The sequence below is a fragment of the Acanthopagrus latus genome, chromosome 7 (assembly GCF_904848185.1).
Source record: "Acanthopagrus latus isolate v.2019 chromosome 7, fAcaLat1.1, whole genome shotgun sequence".
Classification (NCBI taxonomy): domain Eukaryota; kingdom Metazoa; phylum Chordata; class Actinopteri; order Spariformes; family Sparidae; genus Acanthopagrus; species Acanthopagrus latus.
In genome coordinates this window covers 2173161-2187959 of record NC_051045.1, presented here as the reverse complement: position 1 = coordinate 2187959, position 14799 = coordinate 2173161, and the positions used below count along the sequence as shown (strand labels likewise).

The 14799-nt window shown below is 43.4% G+C and overlaps 1 protein-coding gene across 4 annotated transcripts; it reads left to right on the top strand.

Annotated features, from left to right (window-relative positions):
- Nucleotides 1–31: 31 nt before the first annotated feature.
- Nucleotides 32–14666, top strand: trim101 (tripartite motif containing 101). Of its 4 annotated transcripts, XM_037105387.1 has the most exons (13): nt 32–2764; nt 3298–3522; nt 6602–6786; nt 6866–7040; nt 7596–7691; nt 7780–7857; nt 8057–8212; nt 9040–9062; nt 9178–9302; nt 9731–10146; nt 10612–11466; nt 11886–12015; nt 13188–14666. In XM_037105387.1, the coding sequence occupies exons 1-12, from the start codon at nt 2753–2755 to the stop codon at nt 11970–11972; spliced, it is 2433 nt and encodes an 810-aa protein (XP_036961282.1). In that variant the 5' UTR covers nt 32–2752; the 3' UTR covers nt 11973–12015; nt 13188–14666. The 4 variants fall into 4 exon arrangements, with proteins under 4 accessions (XP_036961282.1, XP_036961284.1, XP_036961283.1 ...); XM_037105389.1 differs by lacking the exon at nt 10612–11466; XM_037105388.1 differs by lacking the exon at nt 11886–12015 and having other exon boundaries at nt 10633–11466.
- Nucleotides 14667–14799: the final 133 nt, after the last annotated feature.

The following is a 14799-nucleotide window of genomic DNA, read 5'->3' as shown; positions in this document are numbered from 1 at the left end:
TATCTGTTGAACATTTGACAGGGAAAACTCAGTTAAATCCATCTTTAACTTTGTTTCTTGTGTGTTTTGTCGTTTTGGCAAATGAATATGCTAATAATATGACTATAGGGGGGCAGGAAGAGAGTACGTAACCAGAACTGTACAAAAAAGATCAGTTTTTCACATTTTCTGCTAAATATCAGGTTGTAACCAGCTTTTAGGAGCATAGCTGCTGCCTACTGTGACCACGCAAGGATGGAAATAAAGGGGTTACTTTTACTTTTTGTATAATTGCTATAAAAAATGATTAAGATGTTTAAATGTTTGTTAATGGTGGTAGGAAAAGAAGAGGGCCGAGACAGCTGCCCTGTGGAACACCACCACGCATTTTACTCAATATAATGAATGTGAAACACCTTTTTTTCCTTTCTTTTTTTGGACAAACTCTGAAATACTTAATTGATCTTGGCTATAATTCCCTGTCCACAAGAACAATTTCTATTTATTGCAGTGTTGTTAAAAGTACCCAAAAGTCAGACAAAGATCGTGTTAAAATATTACTTCTATTATAATAATGGGTATAAATAAAAGTCTAAAATCTTTCTGAAATTGAATTTTTAACTACTCAAGTTGGTAAGAACAAGTAAAGTAAATTATACATGGATACACTCTCATGTGTGAACTGTGTCTCTGCTGATGTCGCCCAGAAGAAGCATGTATACAACGAAAACAAGAGGATCGAGACAGCTGCCCTGTGGAACACCACAACGTATTTTATACGATGAAAGTCACAAGTATGAATTTGAGTAGAAGTCTAGATATCGTGTTGCTTTAGTAAAAGCAAAAAGGTAAAAATACGTATCTGTCTTTTGTAGAAAAAGTCTCTGATTATAGAAAGATTGTCAAGTATAAGAAGAAAAGAAGAGGGCGGAGACAGCTGCCCTGTGGGACGCCATGCTGCATTTTGAACGATAACATGAATATGAATTGCCACTTGTTTTTCATTTTAAAAAATTCAAAATAAACCTAGTTATAAATTCATGTGGAACCAATTCCCAATTCAAAAACACACTAATGGAAATCAAACCAATTAACAATTTAGCTAATAAAAACCACACAACTCTGTATTCTTGGCTGAAAATTGTAGCTACAATTTAAAATGTACAGATTTAGGTTTTCTTTTAACCAACAAACCTGTGAACAAATTAGCGATCAAATACACCAACACATTGTTTTTGAGTGTTTATGACAATCCAGACTTCTAATCAGTGTTTAGATTTGTGCTGATAGCATGAGTGACAGAAACATTTCAAGACTTTAGTGTGTCACCACAAATTAGACATAAAATATATGACCACACATGTAACACAAATGTACTGTAACTCCTCCTGTGGACATCTGTAAGTGAATGCTGAACAGGAAATGAACAATAACTATATTATTGAATGTTGAGAACAAGCCAAAGCAGAATAAAACACCGGATGACGATATTACAGGATAAAAAAACTCAACAGTCGAGCAAAACACAAGGAAGCCGAGTCGAAGGTGAAGTTAAAACAAGACGACCAAACAGAAAATGTCAAAACGCAAAAAAAGACAACATGATTAAATACAAGTAAAAGGAATAAAAGTGATAAAAAAAGACAGATTAAAAGATGATTAAACATGTTAGAAAGTGTTTATAAATGCTCAACAGTTGGTTGTTAAAGGAAAGTGTCACTCAAAAAGCAAAAACCAACACTGGAGCTGAAGTTTTAAACACATTCAGACACGATAATCAGGTCAGAGAAACAGGTGTGTAGAAACACAGTGAGTGACGACTCTGCAGCGATAAAACGGCTGAAAATGCATTCAATGCTGCAGCTGGAACCTTCAGGAGGGACGGCGAGTGTGTGTGTAACAGTAGAAAGAGCAGAGCCTGGCGTGGTCTTAATCCGTCCACATACCAGCCACCGCCTCATATGGTGTGTGTGTGTGTGTGTGTGTGTGTGTGTGTGTGTGTGTGTGTGTGTGTCATTTCAGAGGCCTGAAACCTGATGCCCCCCCATGACTCAGATCGGTGCCCCCCATGCGTCCTCTCACTGCTGCGGATGGCGAGGAAGCTGCGAACACACAAATGCAGCCGTCGCTTCTTGTGAGGGAGAAAAAAAAATAAAAGGGGGGAATGAAGTGAGTGAGTGAGGAAGAGGAGGAAGAGGGACTGGAAGGTGAAGAGGAAGAGGGACTCGTGTCCGGGCAGCAGACTTTCTTTTCTTTTCTGGGATATGAAAGAGATTTTTTGTCGGGCTGCTCGACCTCGATGTGACATCTGACCTCTGATCTTACAACTGGACATGAGAAGATTCTCCAAGACAACAAAGTCTCACTGGAAGCTCAAAGCTCGTGTTCAAACTTGAGTTGGGCATTTTTTTTTTTTTTCCCTGAGAGAGCTGAGACAGATGGTGTTACGTGGTCTGTGCAGTCAGCAGCTTCATGCAAAAACTTACCTGGCAACTGACTAAAAGTTCATTTAAAGTAAATGAAATCCAGACAAATTAACCTCCAGAGTGTCTGTGCACGATAAACCTGCAGAAAACTACTGAGGAAGATTAAATAATCGAGCTCCACTGACTCTGAAAGACCTCCTCCCTGCAGGATCTCAACTCCACGACAGAGAAGAAGAGTCTGATCGTGGATTTACTCATCAACACGCAAATAAATATCGACAAAAATGACTTTCTGACTGACTGCAGAGACGAGAAGACAGATCACACACAGGAGAGACTGACTGCAGATGGAGAGGAAGGTGAGTCATCAGGTTTCTTCTTCAGCTGTTTGCTTCTTAACATTTTCTTTACTTCCCAGTAAATGTGATGTTTAAAATGCTTTTGCCAATAACTGCATGAAGAATTGTTCAGGAAGTTTTCATTAGTTTACACCACAGCAGGGGAGTGATGTCACAATATTGTGATATTCACGATAACAACAGTGTTAAAAACTGAATCACCGATATCGTGTTAATAATCCAGTGAAGGTTTGTCTGCTCATCTTGTAATCGAAGGGAATACAGTTGTTTTTTCAGTCCAAAAAACAACAAAATGGGGACTTGAACATGAAAACTGAGGACAAATTATATTGTTGTGGTAACTGACTTTTGTTCAAATTGTTACCTAAAGTATCTTGAGCCGGTTTCAGGTCCATGCAGGAGGATTTCCACAGAACTAAAGTCTTCCAGTATGTTTTGTAAAGAGTTCAGCTGTGACTCAAGTATAAGAGTGTATGAGTAAAGACACCACAGCAGGTTAACTGCAGCCATTCACTGACTTCCGGTCTCAACAGGAGGAGGTGAAGTTTGGCGGAGCGGCCATGTCGCTGCCGGTGGACCTGAGCTGCCTGCAGGGTGGCGGCGGCGGCGGCGGCGGGGGGGCGGAGGGCGAGGCGGCGCTGGCGGCTCTGGAGAAGCAGCTGATCTGTCCCATCTGTCTGGAGCTCTTTAATAAACCCGTGGTCATCCTGCCCTGCGAGCACAACCTCTGCAGGAAGTGTGCCAACGAGCTCTACCAGGTCGGTCACACACACACACACACACACACACACACATACACACACACACCATGTTACATGTGTGTACTGTGTGTTTCTGTGTATATAATCCCTCAGCGGACACACAGTTCTGTACATTTGTGTGCAGCAGCTCTTTTTATAACCCAGAGACACCACTGCATTGTTACCACTGCACTGTGTGTGTGTGTGTGTGTGTGTGTGTGTGTGTGTGTGTGTGTGTGTGTGTGTGTGTGTGTGTGTCCTGTGGATTATCAGTGTCTAAAATGAGACGTGCGGATATTTAACTGGTTCACTCATGAACACAGAAAACACCTGCTGTGACCTACAATCACTGCCTTTGTCCAGAGTGTGAGCTCCATTTTCACTTGGTGTTGTGTTTGTTTGCGTGAGAACTTCCGTCTGTCTTTGTGTGTAACACAGAACTTAAACGTACTACGAGGAACTTTTGACTGATTATGAAACAGTTTCAGTTCTGAAGCCTCTAAATGACCCACGAGCGAACAAGATCATCAGCAAGAAGATCGTGACATCGCTGCAGACCAAACACTCTGACGGTGACTGCTGGCAGAATACAGAGTTTATTTAATGTATTTAATGCTCATTTTAATAATAAATTAATGTTCACAGCCTCTGATTACGTGACGGTTGACAGCTGTGCTGGAGGTGAGTCAGCAGCTCACCAGATCTGTGAAATCTGTCAATGCTGAGGTGAAAAGCGTTCGCCAGAATTTCCCCCTTCCACTGGAATTTGGTTTTTGGGTGGGAATTTAAAAAAAAAACAGTAACATCAATCTGCTGGTGATGCAACAGGTAAAGTCAGTGGATCATCAGAGTCAGCTGAATCCACCATGGATGTCAAGATAACAGATCTGAACCATCAGAACGCTGCTGACAAAAACAAACGTGTCATCACTGGAGACATTTCATCTGATTACATCAAGGTTACTAATAATAACTCGTGCACATGACAGATTGTTTGTTTTTAACAGAACCAGAACCTAAAACCTTCAGCGTCTCTCAGAATATCCAGTTCTTGTTGTCCTGAAGCTCTTCATCACTCGTCAGACATCTGCTATTTACTACTGTCTCCAAACCTCAGTGTGTGTGTGTGTGTGTGTGTGTGTGTGTGTGTGTGTGTGTGTGTGTGTGTGGTAACTTCCATGTTCACGTGTCTTCATGTGTGTTTTCGGGTGTGTGTGCTATGTGAGATGGAAACTTAACTCCTCCCTCTCTGTCGTGCTCATGTTCGTGACCTCTGACCCTGAGACGTGAAATAATACGTCCGAAAACAAAAACAGAATCTGTTCGTTGCACTTCAGTTCACCTCGTCTAAATCAGAATGTTGTTTTGCTTTTTAATTTCTTACCAAAATATTACTCTGCGACCTCAACAACCGCCTGACAACACCAGCCGGGCTCTGAAGTCCACTGACCCGGGTTTGTCAGCTGGTCCTGGACTCAGGAGCTGTCCTCCAGGTAGAGACTCATATATTTACTAAACATACCAAAACCTCACCAGACTCTGCATTAATGTGATGATAGATGGAGAGAGGCTAAACTGCCCAGACATTATTAAACAACACATGGGCCTGTTTCTAAACCAGTCATTCCCAAAATAGAAATAGATAATGAAGGTAATGGAAGCGCTGATCTCCACTGCAGAAAGAAAGTATCTATCAAATCTAGTCAAAGCTTTGACAGTGAGACTGAGAGGAGACACTGGACTCCATCAAAAGACTCAAGACGTTCTTTAAAAGTCAGGGCTGAGCAGGATTAAAACCACAACAGAGTGTAATTGAAATAAAAGGGTTTATTACGTAAATACCCAGTAAAGAAGCAGCTGAAACTGTGCCAACAAACACCTGCAGGACCTGAAGCAGCTTCATCAGAAGACGGAGACTCAGATAGTTTTCCTGCAGCTTCAGGCTCGTCTTGTTCGTCACCTGCAGGAAGAGAAAGAGGAGCAGTGGTAGTTCGATGTCTCTTTGTGGAAGTTTTGTGTTTGTTTGAGGAGGTTTTTTGTGTGTCTGTGGAGGTGTTTTTTGTTTGTATGTTTGTTTGTAACGTGCACATACAAAAATCCGCCACAAGATTAAAACCAACACTGATGATCTTGTGACAATGCCACGTTCTGCAGGGAAACTTTGAGTCCCAGCCTTCACGTGGACGCCTGTTATAGAAGCACCACTGACCCAAACACCGCTGCAGACAAAGTGCAGCCGCTCATGGCGAAGACACTCCCTGATGGCAGCGATCGCCCTGCAGGACAACGCAGCTGCATCACTGTAAAAGCTGCTCAGGAACGACCTGAGGAACATGACGAAGAGCTCAAAGTGTCAACCTGGCCTCTGGATTCCCCAGATCTCACTCCACCTGAACGTCCACTGGATGTATCATGAGCTGAGAGCGATCCTCGGGGGCTCCAACACATGTCGTATAAGCTCACCTTTACCTAAAACTCATTCTGAACCAGCTCTCGTCTCTCTCTTCGAGCCCTCAGGCCTCAGGGTTCGTCTGTGAGCGCCTCTGATCCTCCGTCAGGCCCGACAGCAGCTGAAGCTTATTAAAGGACACTATTTCTGGAGGCTTCAACCTCCACCCGTCTCTCTGCTCCCGTCTGTCTGTCTCACAACCCTCAGTTCTCCCATCAGTTTCTGCCTCTGCTCAACTTTTCTCCTGCGATCACTTGTTTTCTGCTGAACTCTCCGTCCTTATTTATAGATGTCCAGTGCCACGAGGTGTGTGTGTGTGTGTGTGTGTGTGTGTGTGTGTGTGTGTGTGTGTGTGTGTGTTTACATGCTGGATGGTGAACAGGGGACTTTCCAGGCTTGTTGTTACCCGGTAACCCGTCCTGAAGCGGCTCTGACTTCACCCGGGGAGACGTTTGGGAGGATTTTACACATTCTCCACCGGTGACCCCGACTGAAAACTGTTGCTAATTATTGAAATCCCAGCATGCAGCTGTGCTGTATGACAACAACCTCCAACTGTTGGGTGCTGACAGGCAGCCGTGGAGGTTTGAAGGGCAGAACCATCATCGTATTATTAACATTTCATAGCATTTCTTTCTTTCTCTCCAGCCGTCCTTGTTCCAGGCTCGCACCACCATGCTGGTGAACAGCGGCCGTTTCCGCTGTCCGTCCTGCAGACATGAGGTGGTGCTGGATCGCCACGGAGTCTACGGCCTGCAGCGGAACCTGCTGGTGGAGAACATCATCGACGTCTACAAACAGGAAGTCAGCAACAACCTCAACAAGGAGCCGAGGTGAGCAGAGACAACAAGCAGAGTTGTGATGTGAACGTACAGGTGTTTGAAGGTGTTTCCTCCCTCTCTCTCTCTGCAGCCCCCTCCCTCCTCCTCCACCTGCAGCTCAGGTGACATGTCCGGACCACGAGGGGGAGAAGGTGAACATCTACTGCCTCACCTGTCAGGTTCCCACATGTTCCCTGTGTAAAGTGTTCGGGGCCCATCAGTCTCACCAGGTGGCTCCTCTGACAGACGTCTACCAGCAGCAGAAGGTAGAAAACACTAATTCAAAGTTTCCTTCTCTTATACTTACCATGAAAATCAACTTGTAGAAAGTGCAAATCTTTACAAAGTATGTAAATAAGTATGATCCAACAGCATCGATGCAAACTGAAAACACTGATTCATATCGACGCCATCGTTAAGATACGCCTTTATTTTGAAGTTCCTCTTCGTCACAGTTTCCTTCCTTGTTGTTTTATTTTACACGATGTGAAAACTGTAGTGATGAATTATAGAAGTTCAGGTCAACAAAGGCTCTCTGAGTTAACTTAAACATTCAAATTGAAGATATGTGGCTCTTTACAGTGAACAGAAGGTCTATTTTATTTGTTTTATGATAAGAAGATTTTTCATTAAAAAGTCTGGACTCATTGATGAAATGATATTTCCACTGAAGAGTTCAGTAATAAAATTGTTAAATCATATTTTAGTGTATATATATTAGATTAGATGGAAATATGACTGGTTGTGTTAAATCTGCATATGATATCCTCATAAAATAAAGATATTAACAGTTTCTTTCCCTTCTGTGTTTCATTTCCCAGGACGAGCTGAGTAAAGAGGTCAGTTCTCTGGTGGCGTTCAGCGACAGAGTCCAGAGTTTGATCGACGAGCTGGAGGAGACCTGCAGAAACATCGAGGTGGATTAAAACGCTGCTTCTACCAAATCAATACATCCGATATCTGTTTCATACATAAACTCATTGATCCTGATTCTGCCCTCTGCAGGAGAACTGCAGGACTCAGAAACAGAATGTGTGCGACAAGTTCAGCCACGTGTTTTCAATCCTGGAGGAGAAAAAGAAGGTCAGACTTTATTAATTTCTATCGATTCACTCAGACTGTTGAATATATTTTTAATTTAATGACCTCAAGAAGTACCAATTAAATACACGTAGACAAAAGTTGCAATAAAGAAACTTTGGTTAAAAGTAATTTAACAAAAAAACTTTATTCTGAGGTATATGATTGTTGTCGTTAAACTGTTTTTATCATCATGTCGAAGGCGATGACGCAGCGAATCAGCTCCGAGCAGGAAGAGAAGACAGGCCACGCCCAGGCGTTGGTGCGTTGCTATGGAGACAGCGTGGCGACCAACAACAAGCTGATGGAGACGGCGGCGAGCAGCATGGAGGAGCCGGACATGGCTGCTTTTGTCCAGGTGTGTGTGTGTGTGTGTGTGTGTGTGTGTGTGTGTGTGTGTGTGTGTGTGTGTGTGTGTGTGTGTGTTTCTTACATCTGTGGAAAGTATTTTAATTACATGTGAATCTTTCATCAAGTGTCACATTAAATACAGAGTTTTGTTTTTATGTTGAATAAATGTTGGAAGCTTTACACGAAATCAAAATATTTTAAATCCACATTTTTATGTCACACACTTTTATGTCACGTTCTTCTAGTTTTAAAAGAAGTTTTGTTTCAGGAAGGAGAAACGACGACTTCCACAGGAGGTTTTTATTCGTAGTATTTGTGAGGTCGTATGTAAGAAGTTCTTCTCTTGTACGTACATGCGACAGTGAACAACAACATCCACGTTACGATGTGCCGGCGGTTTGATTTAGGACCCAGAAGCCGACGCCAGAGAGAGTCTGGAGCGGTTTGAAAGATATTCGTTGTACCAGGAGAGGTTGAGTCAGGTGAGATCAGCAGCTGGCTTCGACTCAGCTGGAGGTGAAGCGCAGGTAACACACAGCGAGGCTGGAGGTGGCAGAGGAACAGGTGGAGGGTGAAGATCAGGGTAGTTAGCCCGAACGTGCTGCAGGTGAGGTGCACAACAGGACCGCAACAAGTCCAGATCTAACATTCTCACTAACTCACCACAAGTATTAAGTTAAACATTCATTTTATTAGATGCCAGAGCAACTCGGAGAAGTGTTCAGCGTCACATTTCAGTCTTTATTTTGCCTTTTCTGTGTGTGATGTGTTTGGTTTGTGTGCGTCATGATGTCGAGGCTCTAAAACGATCTCACCTGTCCTTCCTTCCTTCAGAATTCACGGGAGCTGATCACAAAGTGAGTACTGAAATGAAAACATGTTGTGTATTTACATTATGTGCATTTTAGACGCTTCATTTTCTGCAGTAAAACATTTTTCCTGCTCCCTCCATGTTCCTCCACCTCTCCTCAGAGTTTTGGCAGCGACCGCCTCGTGTCCAGCAGAGACACTGAAGCCGGGTTACGAGAGTCTGAGCCTCTACAGATATAACTTCAGCCGGCAGGAGAGAGCTCTGAGGAGCTTAGACTTCCCCAAAGGTGACGAGAGAGAAAACACCCTGAAACTTTATCTTTTATAAGACGCTGTTTTGAATTTAAAAACACAGTTTTCTGTCCACTCCCTCCTCCAATGTTCAGTCAGTATGAACAAACAGTTCTTGTGAAGTGTGAGGCGTAAAGCTGCCTGAGTGAGGATGAAATATAAACTCAGAAACTCGATCTGCTCCGGGGTTTTTTTTGGATTTAAGGTCTGTGAGTCCGATCCAAAAATAGTTGAGAGCTGCAGCAGGTAAAGAACGAGTGAGCGAGCACAAAAAGACTGAAACATAACAGAGCTGGAGGAGTTATTGATTTCAACATCAGACGCTTGTTTAAGACAAGATTATAAATATCAGAAAAGTGAGTTTTAAATGTCACATGAAGCTCGATGCAGTTCAGTCTCAACAGGTCTTGTTGTCGTCCTGCAGCTGTGGAAGATGTTCCTGAAGAACCAGAGGTGGAGCAAGAACCAGAGGAACCCAAAGAGCCCTCTGTCCAGAACACAGAAGCAGAACACCAGCCGGGCACCTCCACCCAGAACCTGGAATCTGCTCGAGAACCAGTTAAAGAGCCGGTCTCAGCACTGACGTCCCCGTCAGCTGCACCGACGTCAGCGCCGGCTCCACCAGCTCCACCAGCTCCACCAGCTCCACCAGCTCCAGGTCTGGTGATGGATCTGCAGCCGGAGACTGACGGCTCGCAGATAAATGTCGGAGGATCCGGTCAGGTGAAGAACGAGGAGGAGGAGGAGAAGAAGAAAGAGGAGGAGGACAGATGTGCAGCTCCTGAGCCTGTTAAAGAGGGAAACACCTGCGACGATCAGGAGGGAATGAGCACACAACAGGTACAGAACCAGAACTGCTGGAGAAACAACATCTGCTCAAACTCCACAGCTGCTGTTTCCTCAAATCTAAATCAAGTTAGATATATAAAATCTCAGTTATGGCAACAATCAGAAGATGTTTTAACGCTCAATAAGTCACAGATATTAGACATCCTTAAGAGTCACGACGCAGCTCATTTTCTGATCTGTTAACTGTGTGAAAATTAACAAAACAGATTTTCTTCCAGCATCTTTTTCTTTGCAGGTTTCTGCCCTTCAGTTTCTTGTCTTTCTCTGAACCCATTAACTTCAATTTGTAGATTTTACAAAACATGATTTAAGATTGATTTTCCTACTGTCCACACAGCTCCTGGTCTCAGTTCAGTTCAAAGCTCCTCAGAAAAGCATCTTATCCTTTCAAAAAATGCTCCGGTTTTTGGTCACAGGTGAAACAAAACATGCTAAACATTCCATTTGGCTTCTCAGCTGTGTTTCTCCACATGTCAGTGTGAAGGAGCAGAGGCAGGAAGTGAAGCGGGTGACTGGACGATGCAGAGAGAGTCAGAGGACGAAGAAGAAGAAGAAGAAGTGAAGATGAACGAGGGGAACTATACTATGTTTTACCCCAGCTGGTACAAACCAAGCAGCTGGAGCAGCCCGGTTCCTGCAGACATCCAGCTGAAGCTTCAGGATGCAGAGCAGACGGCTCCAGCAGAGGATCGCCTGTTGGAGACTGAAGCTCCACCACGGTCTCCATGCAGACGATCCCAGCCTCGACCCCTGAAGGTACCTGCTGTTACACCTGTCCCCCATCTGAGACCGACTCAGCAGGAGGCAGCAGGAAGAGACGACGTCGCTGAGGAGGAGGAGGACATGCAGGGCTGGGTGTGTCTCCCAGGGGCTGCAGATAGAAGCGTCGGTAGTTTTGATGCGGGAGACAGTTCTGCTGCTGACAGTGACAGTCCATCATCCAAACCACCCGGGGAGACTTGTTCTGGGCTCGAGAGAGGAAGATCAGAGACGGACCAGGACGACGTAAAGCTCAGCGATGGAGGATTAGAGGACGCAGAAGAGAAGGAGCAGCAAGAAGAGGATGATTTAAATCTGAAACAAAGAAGAGAGTCTGAAGATGAGCTGCTGAATGAAAGGCAGGAAACAGGATTAGAGAGGGAGGCTGAATCTACGAGGGAGGATCGCTCTGAACGGAAACGTGACGTCGTGGACGACGATGATGATGTAGAGAGTTTGCGAGATGGAGACTCAGAGTTTGAGGCCTCAGGTTTTGCAGAAAAGAAGGAGGAGGACGGAGAGAGAAACGAAGCCTCCTCTGACTCTCTGCAGGTCAGTGTCGTCTGGTTTTACCTTCATCATCGTCGTCATCATCACCATCATCCTGCTCCTCCTCACCCACCTGCTGACGTGGCTTCACCTCCACATTGTCTTTTCGTTTCGAGACATTTCTGGCTGAAGCTTCTTCTCCACCACCACACCATGTTTCTGTGCCGTCGTCGTTGTTGTTGTTGTTGTCGTCTCTCACCACAGAGCTTCTCATCTCCTCACTTTGTCCACTTTCTCCTCCCTTTTCTCCCCGTCACTCCCTCCCTCCCTCCCTCCTCTCCTCTCCTCTCCTCTCCTCTCCTCTCCTCTCCTCTCCTCTCCTCTCCTCCCCTCTCCTCTCCTCTCCTCCCCTCATGAATGTATGCTGTCATTTTCCTTCCTCCGCCCGTCTCTCCCGTCCATCCCTCCATCTTCCTCTCCAGGCTGTCACTCTGCTCTTCTACCTGTTGGCCTTCCTGGTCATCCTGCAGAGGGTGTGGGCTTACATCGGCTGCTTCATTTGCACATAACACCTGCAGGAGACACGCCCGCCCTCACCGCTGCACCGCTCAGGTACGCACACACACACACACACACACCTGCTGCCTCCACCAGGAAGTGATGCTGACCGCTTTTATTTTGGAAATCAAGAAACATATACAGTGTTATTGTTCAAATCAGATTTCTGTTTTGTTTTCAGATTTGAGGTTTTTACTACTGTCACTACTACTATTTCTACCACTACAATTACTTCATAATAAGTTAAAGAGTGACATGTCAAACTTTATTCTGATGTATTTTACTTTTCATGACAGTTTTGACTTTGAACTTTTGACTTTAGCCTCAAAAGATTATTTGAAATTTACATTTTATTATAAATACAGATGAAAACAGAAAATAAATGGGCTAAATAACAAATGACAACAGTTTTCTATTAAAACAAACATAATCCTTCTTCTGCATCTTCATCTCTGACAGAATCGTTTGCTCTTGCCTCTGCTGACACCCGGTGGTAGAATTGTGTAATTACAGTTTTATTGATCAATTCAAATTAACCATCTGACTTTAATCTGTCAATAACTTATTATTGTATTAATCATATTCTTGCTGTTTTTCTGCTTCAGCATCACTGACATCACTCATCACAACACTTTGTGCTTCGTGCTGCGTGATAAGTCGTGTTTGTTTGTTCATAAATCTGTTTTCTGCTTTAATGTGAAGACGGAATAATCTGAGCAAAGGTTTTATTGTTTAGTGTTTTTTACCCTTCATCCTACTTTATATTCTACATTTCACAGGGAAATGTTGTCATTGTTTAACAAAGACGAGTTACAGATTAAACCAGCGTCTGGTCTAGTTTGACCCCCTGTCACTCATTGGCTAAGTTTCATTGTGGGAAATGTAGGCATCAGTTTTTGTTTTCATTTTTTTTTTTTTTTTTTTAAATAGGAAGATGAACGTGAGATATAGTGAAGGTGATCTCTCTGGTTCTGCTGTATCGATTTAAAACTGTTTGTAATGATGATAAAAATGGACGAGTGCAATGCTAGGTTAGTGGACTGCTTTTTAAAACCCAGTGCCTCCATTACCCACAATGCAGCACAGCCACTGAGTGACATCACTGGTGGTAACTTTTCAGATTAAATGCAGCCTCCTTTGGAATAAATACCAACTGGAATTTAAAAACTGTTATATTTTACGTGTATTTGTCTCGTATGTGTTCATGCCGTCCGTCTGTGCTCCAGATGGAGGCTGAGACCAGGAGTCCGGCTCAGACCGGTCCTCCCTCCTCCTCTCGTCGACCCAGTTTCTGCTTCTCCTGGCTGAACCCCCTCCACAAGAAGAAGTAGCGGGCGGAGAGAAGTGTCTGATGGTGGAGATGGAGGTGATGGAGAGTAACTGCAGAGTTACAAACTGTTTCATCAACCATCTCAGTTTTGTTCAGAATTTTTATCCACTCTAAAACATATTTGCACTTTTTGTGTTGTGTGGACAGAACGGCAATAGATCTGTTTTTTATTGGTCTTTTATTTTGAAAACTAACTGAGAAGTTTTGTTTTAATTTGTTTTTAAGTAGAAGCTGCTGCCCTCCACACAGATGGTCTTTGGTTTTAAGTGTTAACTACCTGATTTTATAAGAGAAGGAGCTGCAGAATTAGCAGTAGTTTTACTGGTCATAGTAAAATTAGAACTACTGCTAGTAGTAATAATAATACTTATTTTATTATGTTACTGCAGGTGTGGCTGCAGAGGATGTTGCAATAATTTTACAGCATTTTAGTCTTTTTCTTGAACAAATCTGATGACATTTGGGCTTAAAATGTGAGATTTAACAGTCTATAAGGGATAAGTTCATTATCTACTCACCTTCATGACGAAGGAAAGTTGTGTGAGGTCCATAAGAAATGTCTAGAGTCTCAAAGCAAAATGTTCTAAAAAATCGACCAAAGACAAAGATAAAATGGATCCATGCAGCTCGTCAAGTGTTATAAAAGTCTCTAAAAACCCAGAGAACCCAAACTGATAGATGCTAAGCTAAGAGCGTTAGCACGCACCCTGTCTTAAGTGGGGCCACAGGCTTGACTGTATGTGGAGAGTATGAGAGTGACTTCTTCTTCTTCTTCTTCTTCTTCTTCTTCTTCTTCTTGTTCTTCACCTGACTTTACATCAACATGAGAGGGAGGAGAGGATGATTGGGTTTTAATTTTCGGGCGGACTGTTCCTTTAACAGTCTGGTGATAGAGCTACTAGCTGTAGCTCGATATTAGAAATGTGGACAACAGAAGTGGAGCAATAACACTTGGTGAAACAAATGATGAAGTCTGTCTTACAAACATGGTTGTATGTGTGTCTGGATGTGGGTTAGAATTCTGGACCGAGTTCTGACGACCTGGGAAAGAGACTCAAGGATCAGCTGTGGTTCTCCAGAACTTTTACTAGATCACTGATTGTGTTTGTTCTTGTTAGACTTTTTTCAAATTCTGCTATCAGACCCAGACAACCTGTTTGAAACTTTTTTAAAATGCTGATTCTGGACGTCACATGTGATTTTGTTTGGTTTGGTTCTGTTAACAAAAAGTTTGTATGATTTTGTTTGAAAGTCAGAAACTTTTATTGTGTATTTGTGAGTGTGTTTGAGCACTTTGTGTGTTTGTGGATGATGACAGAGGACAGATGAGACACTGTGTTTGTGTTTGTTACATGTGTAGATTCAATAAATCTGATTTCACTCAACATTAGTGTGTGTGTGTGTGTGTGTGTGTGTGTGTGTGTGTGTGTGTGTGTGTGTGTGTGTGTGTGTGTGTGTGAGAGAGATATCCAGCAGCAGAGAATCCAAACCACTTCCCCCCCACAGAG

What these genes read in the sequence shown, in the direction of transcription:
- trim101 (XM_037105386.1), top strand. An exon ending in GTGCCAACGAGCTCTACCAG is followed by an intron (nt 3,523 to 6,601) that starts GTCGGTCACACA and finishes CTTTCTCTCCAG; the next exon opens with CCGTCCTTGTTCCAGGCTCG. An exon ending in AGACCTGCAGAAACATCGAG is followed by an intron (nt 7,692 to 7,779) that starts GTGGATTAAAAC and finishes TGCCCTCTGCAG; the next exon opens with GAGAACTGCAGGACTCAGAA.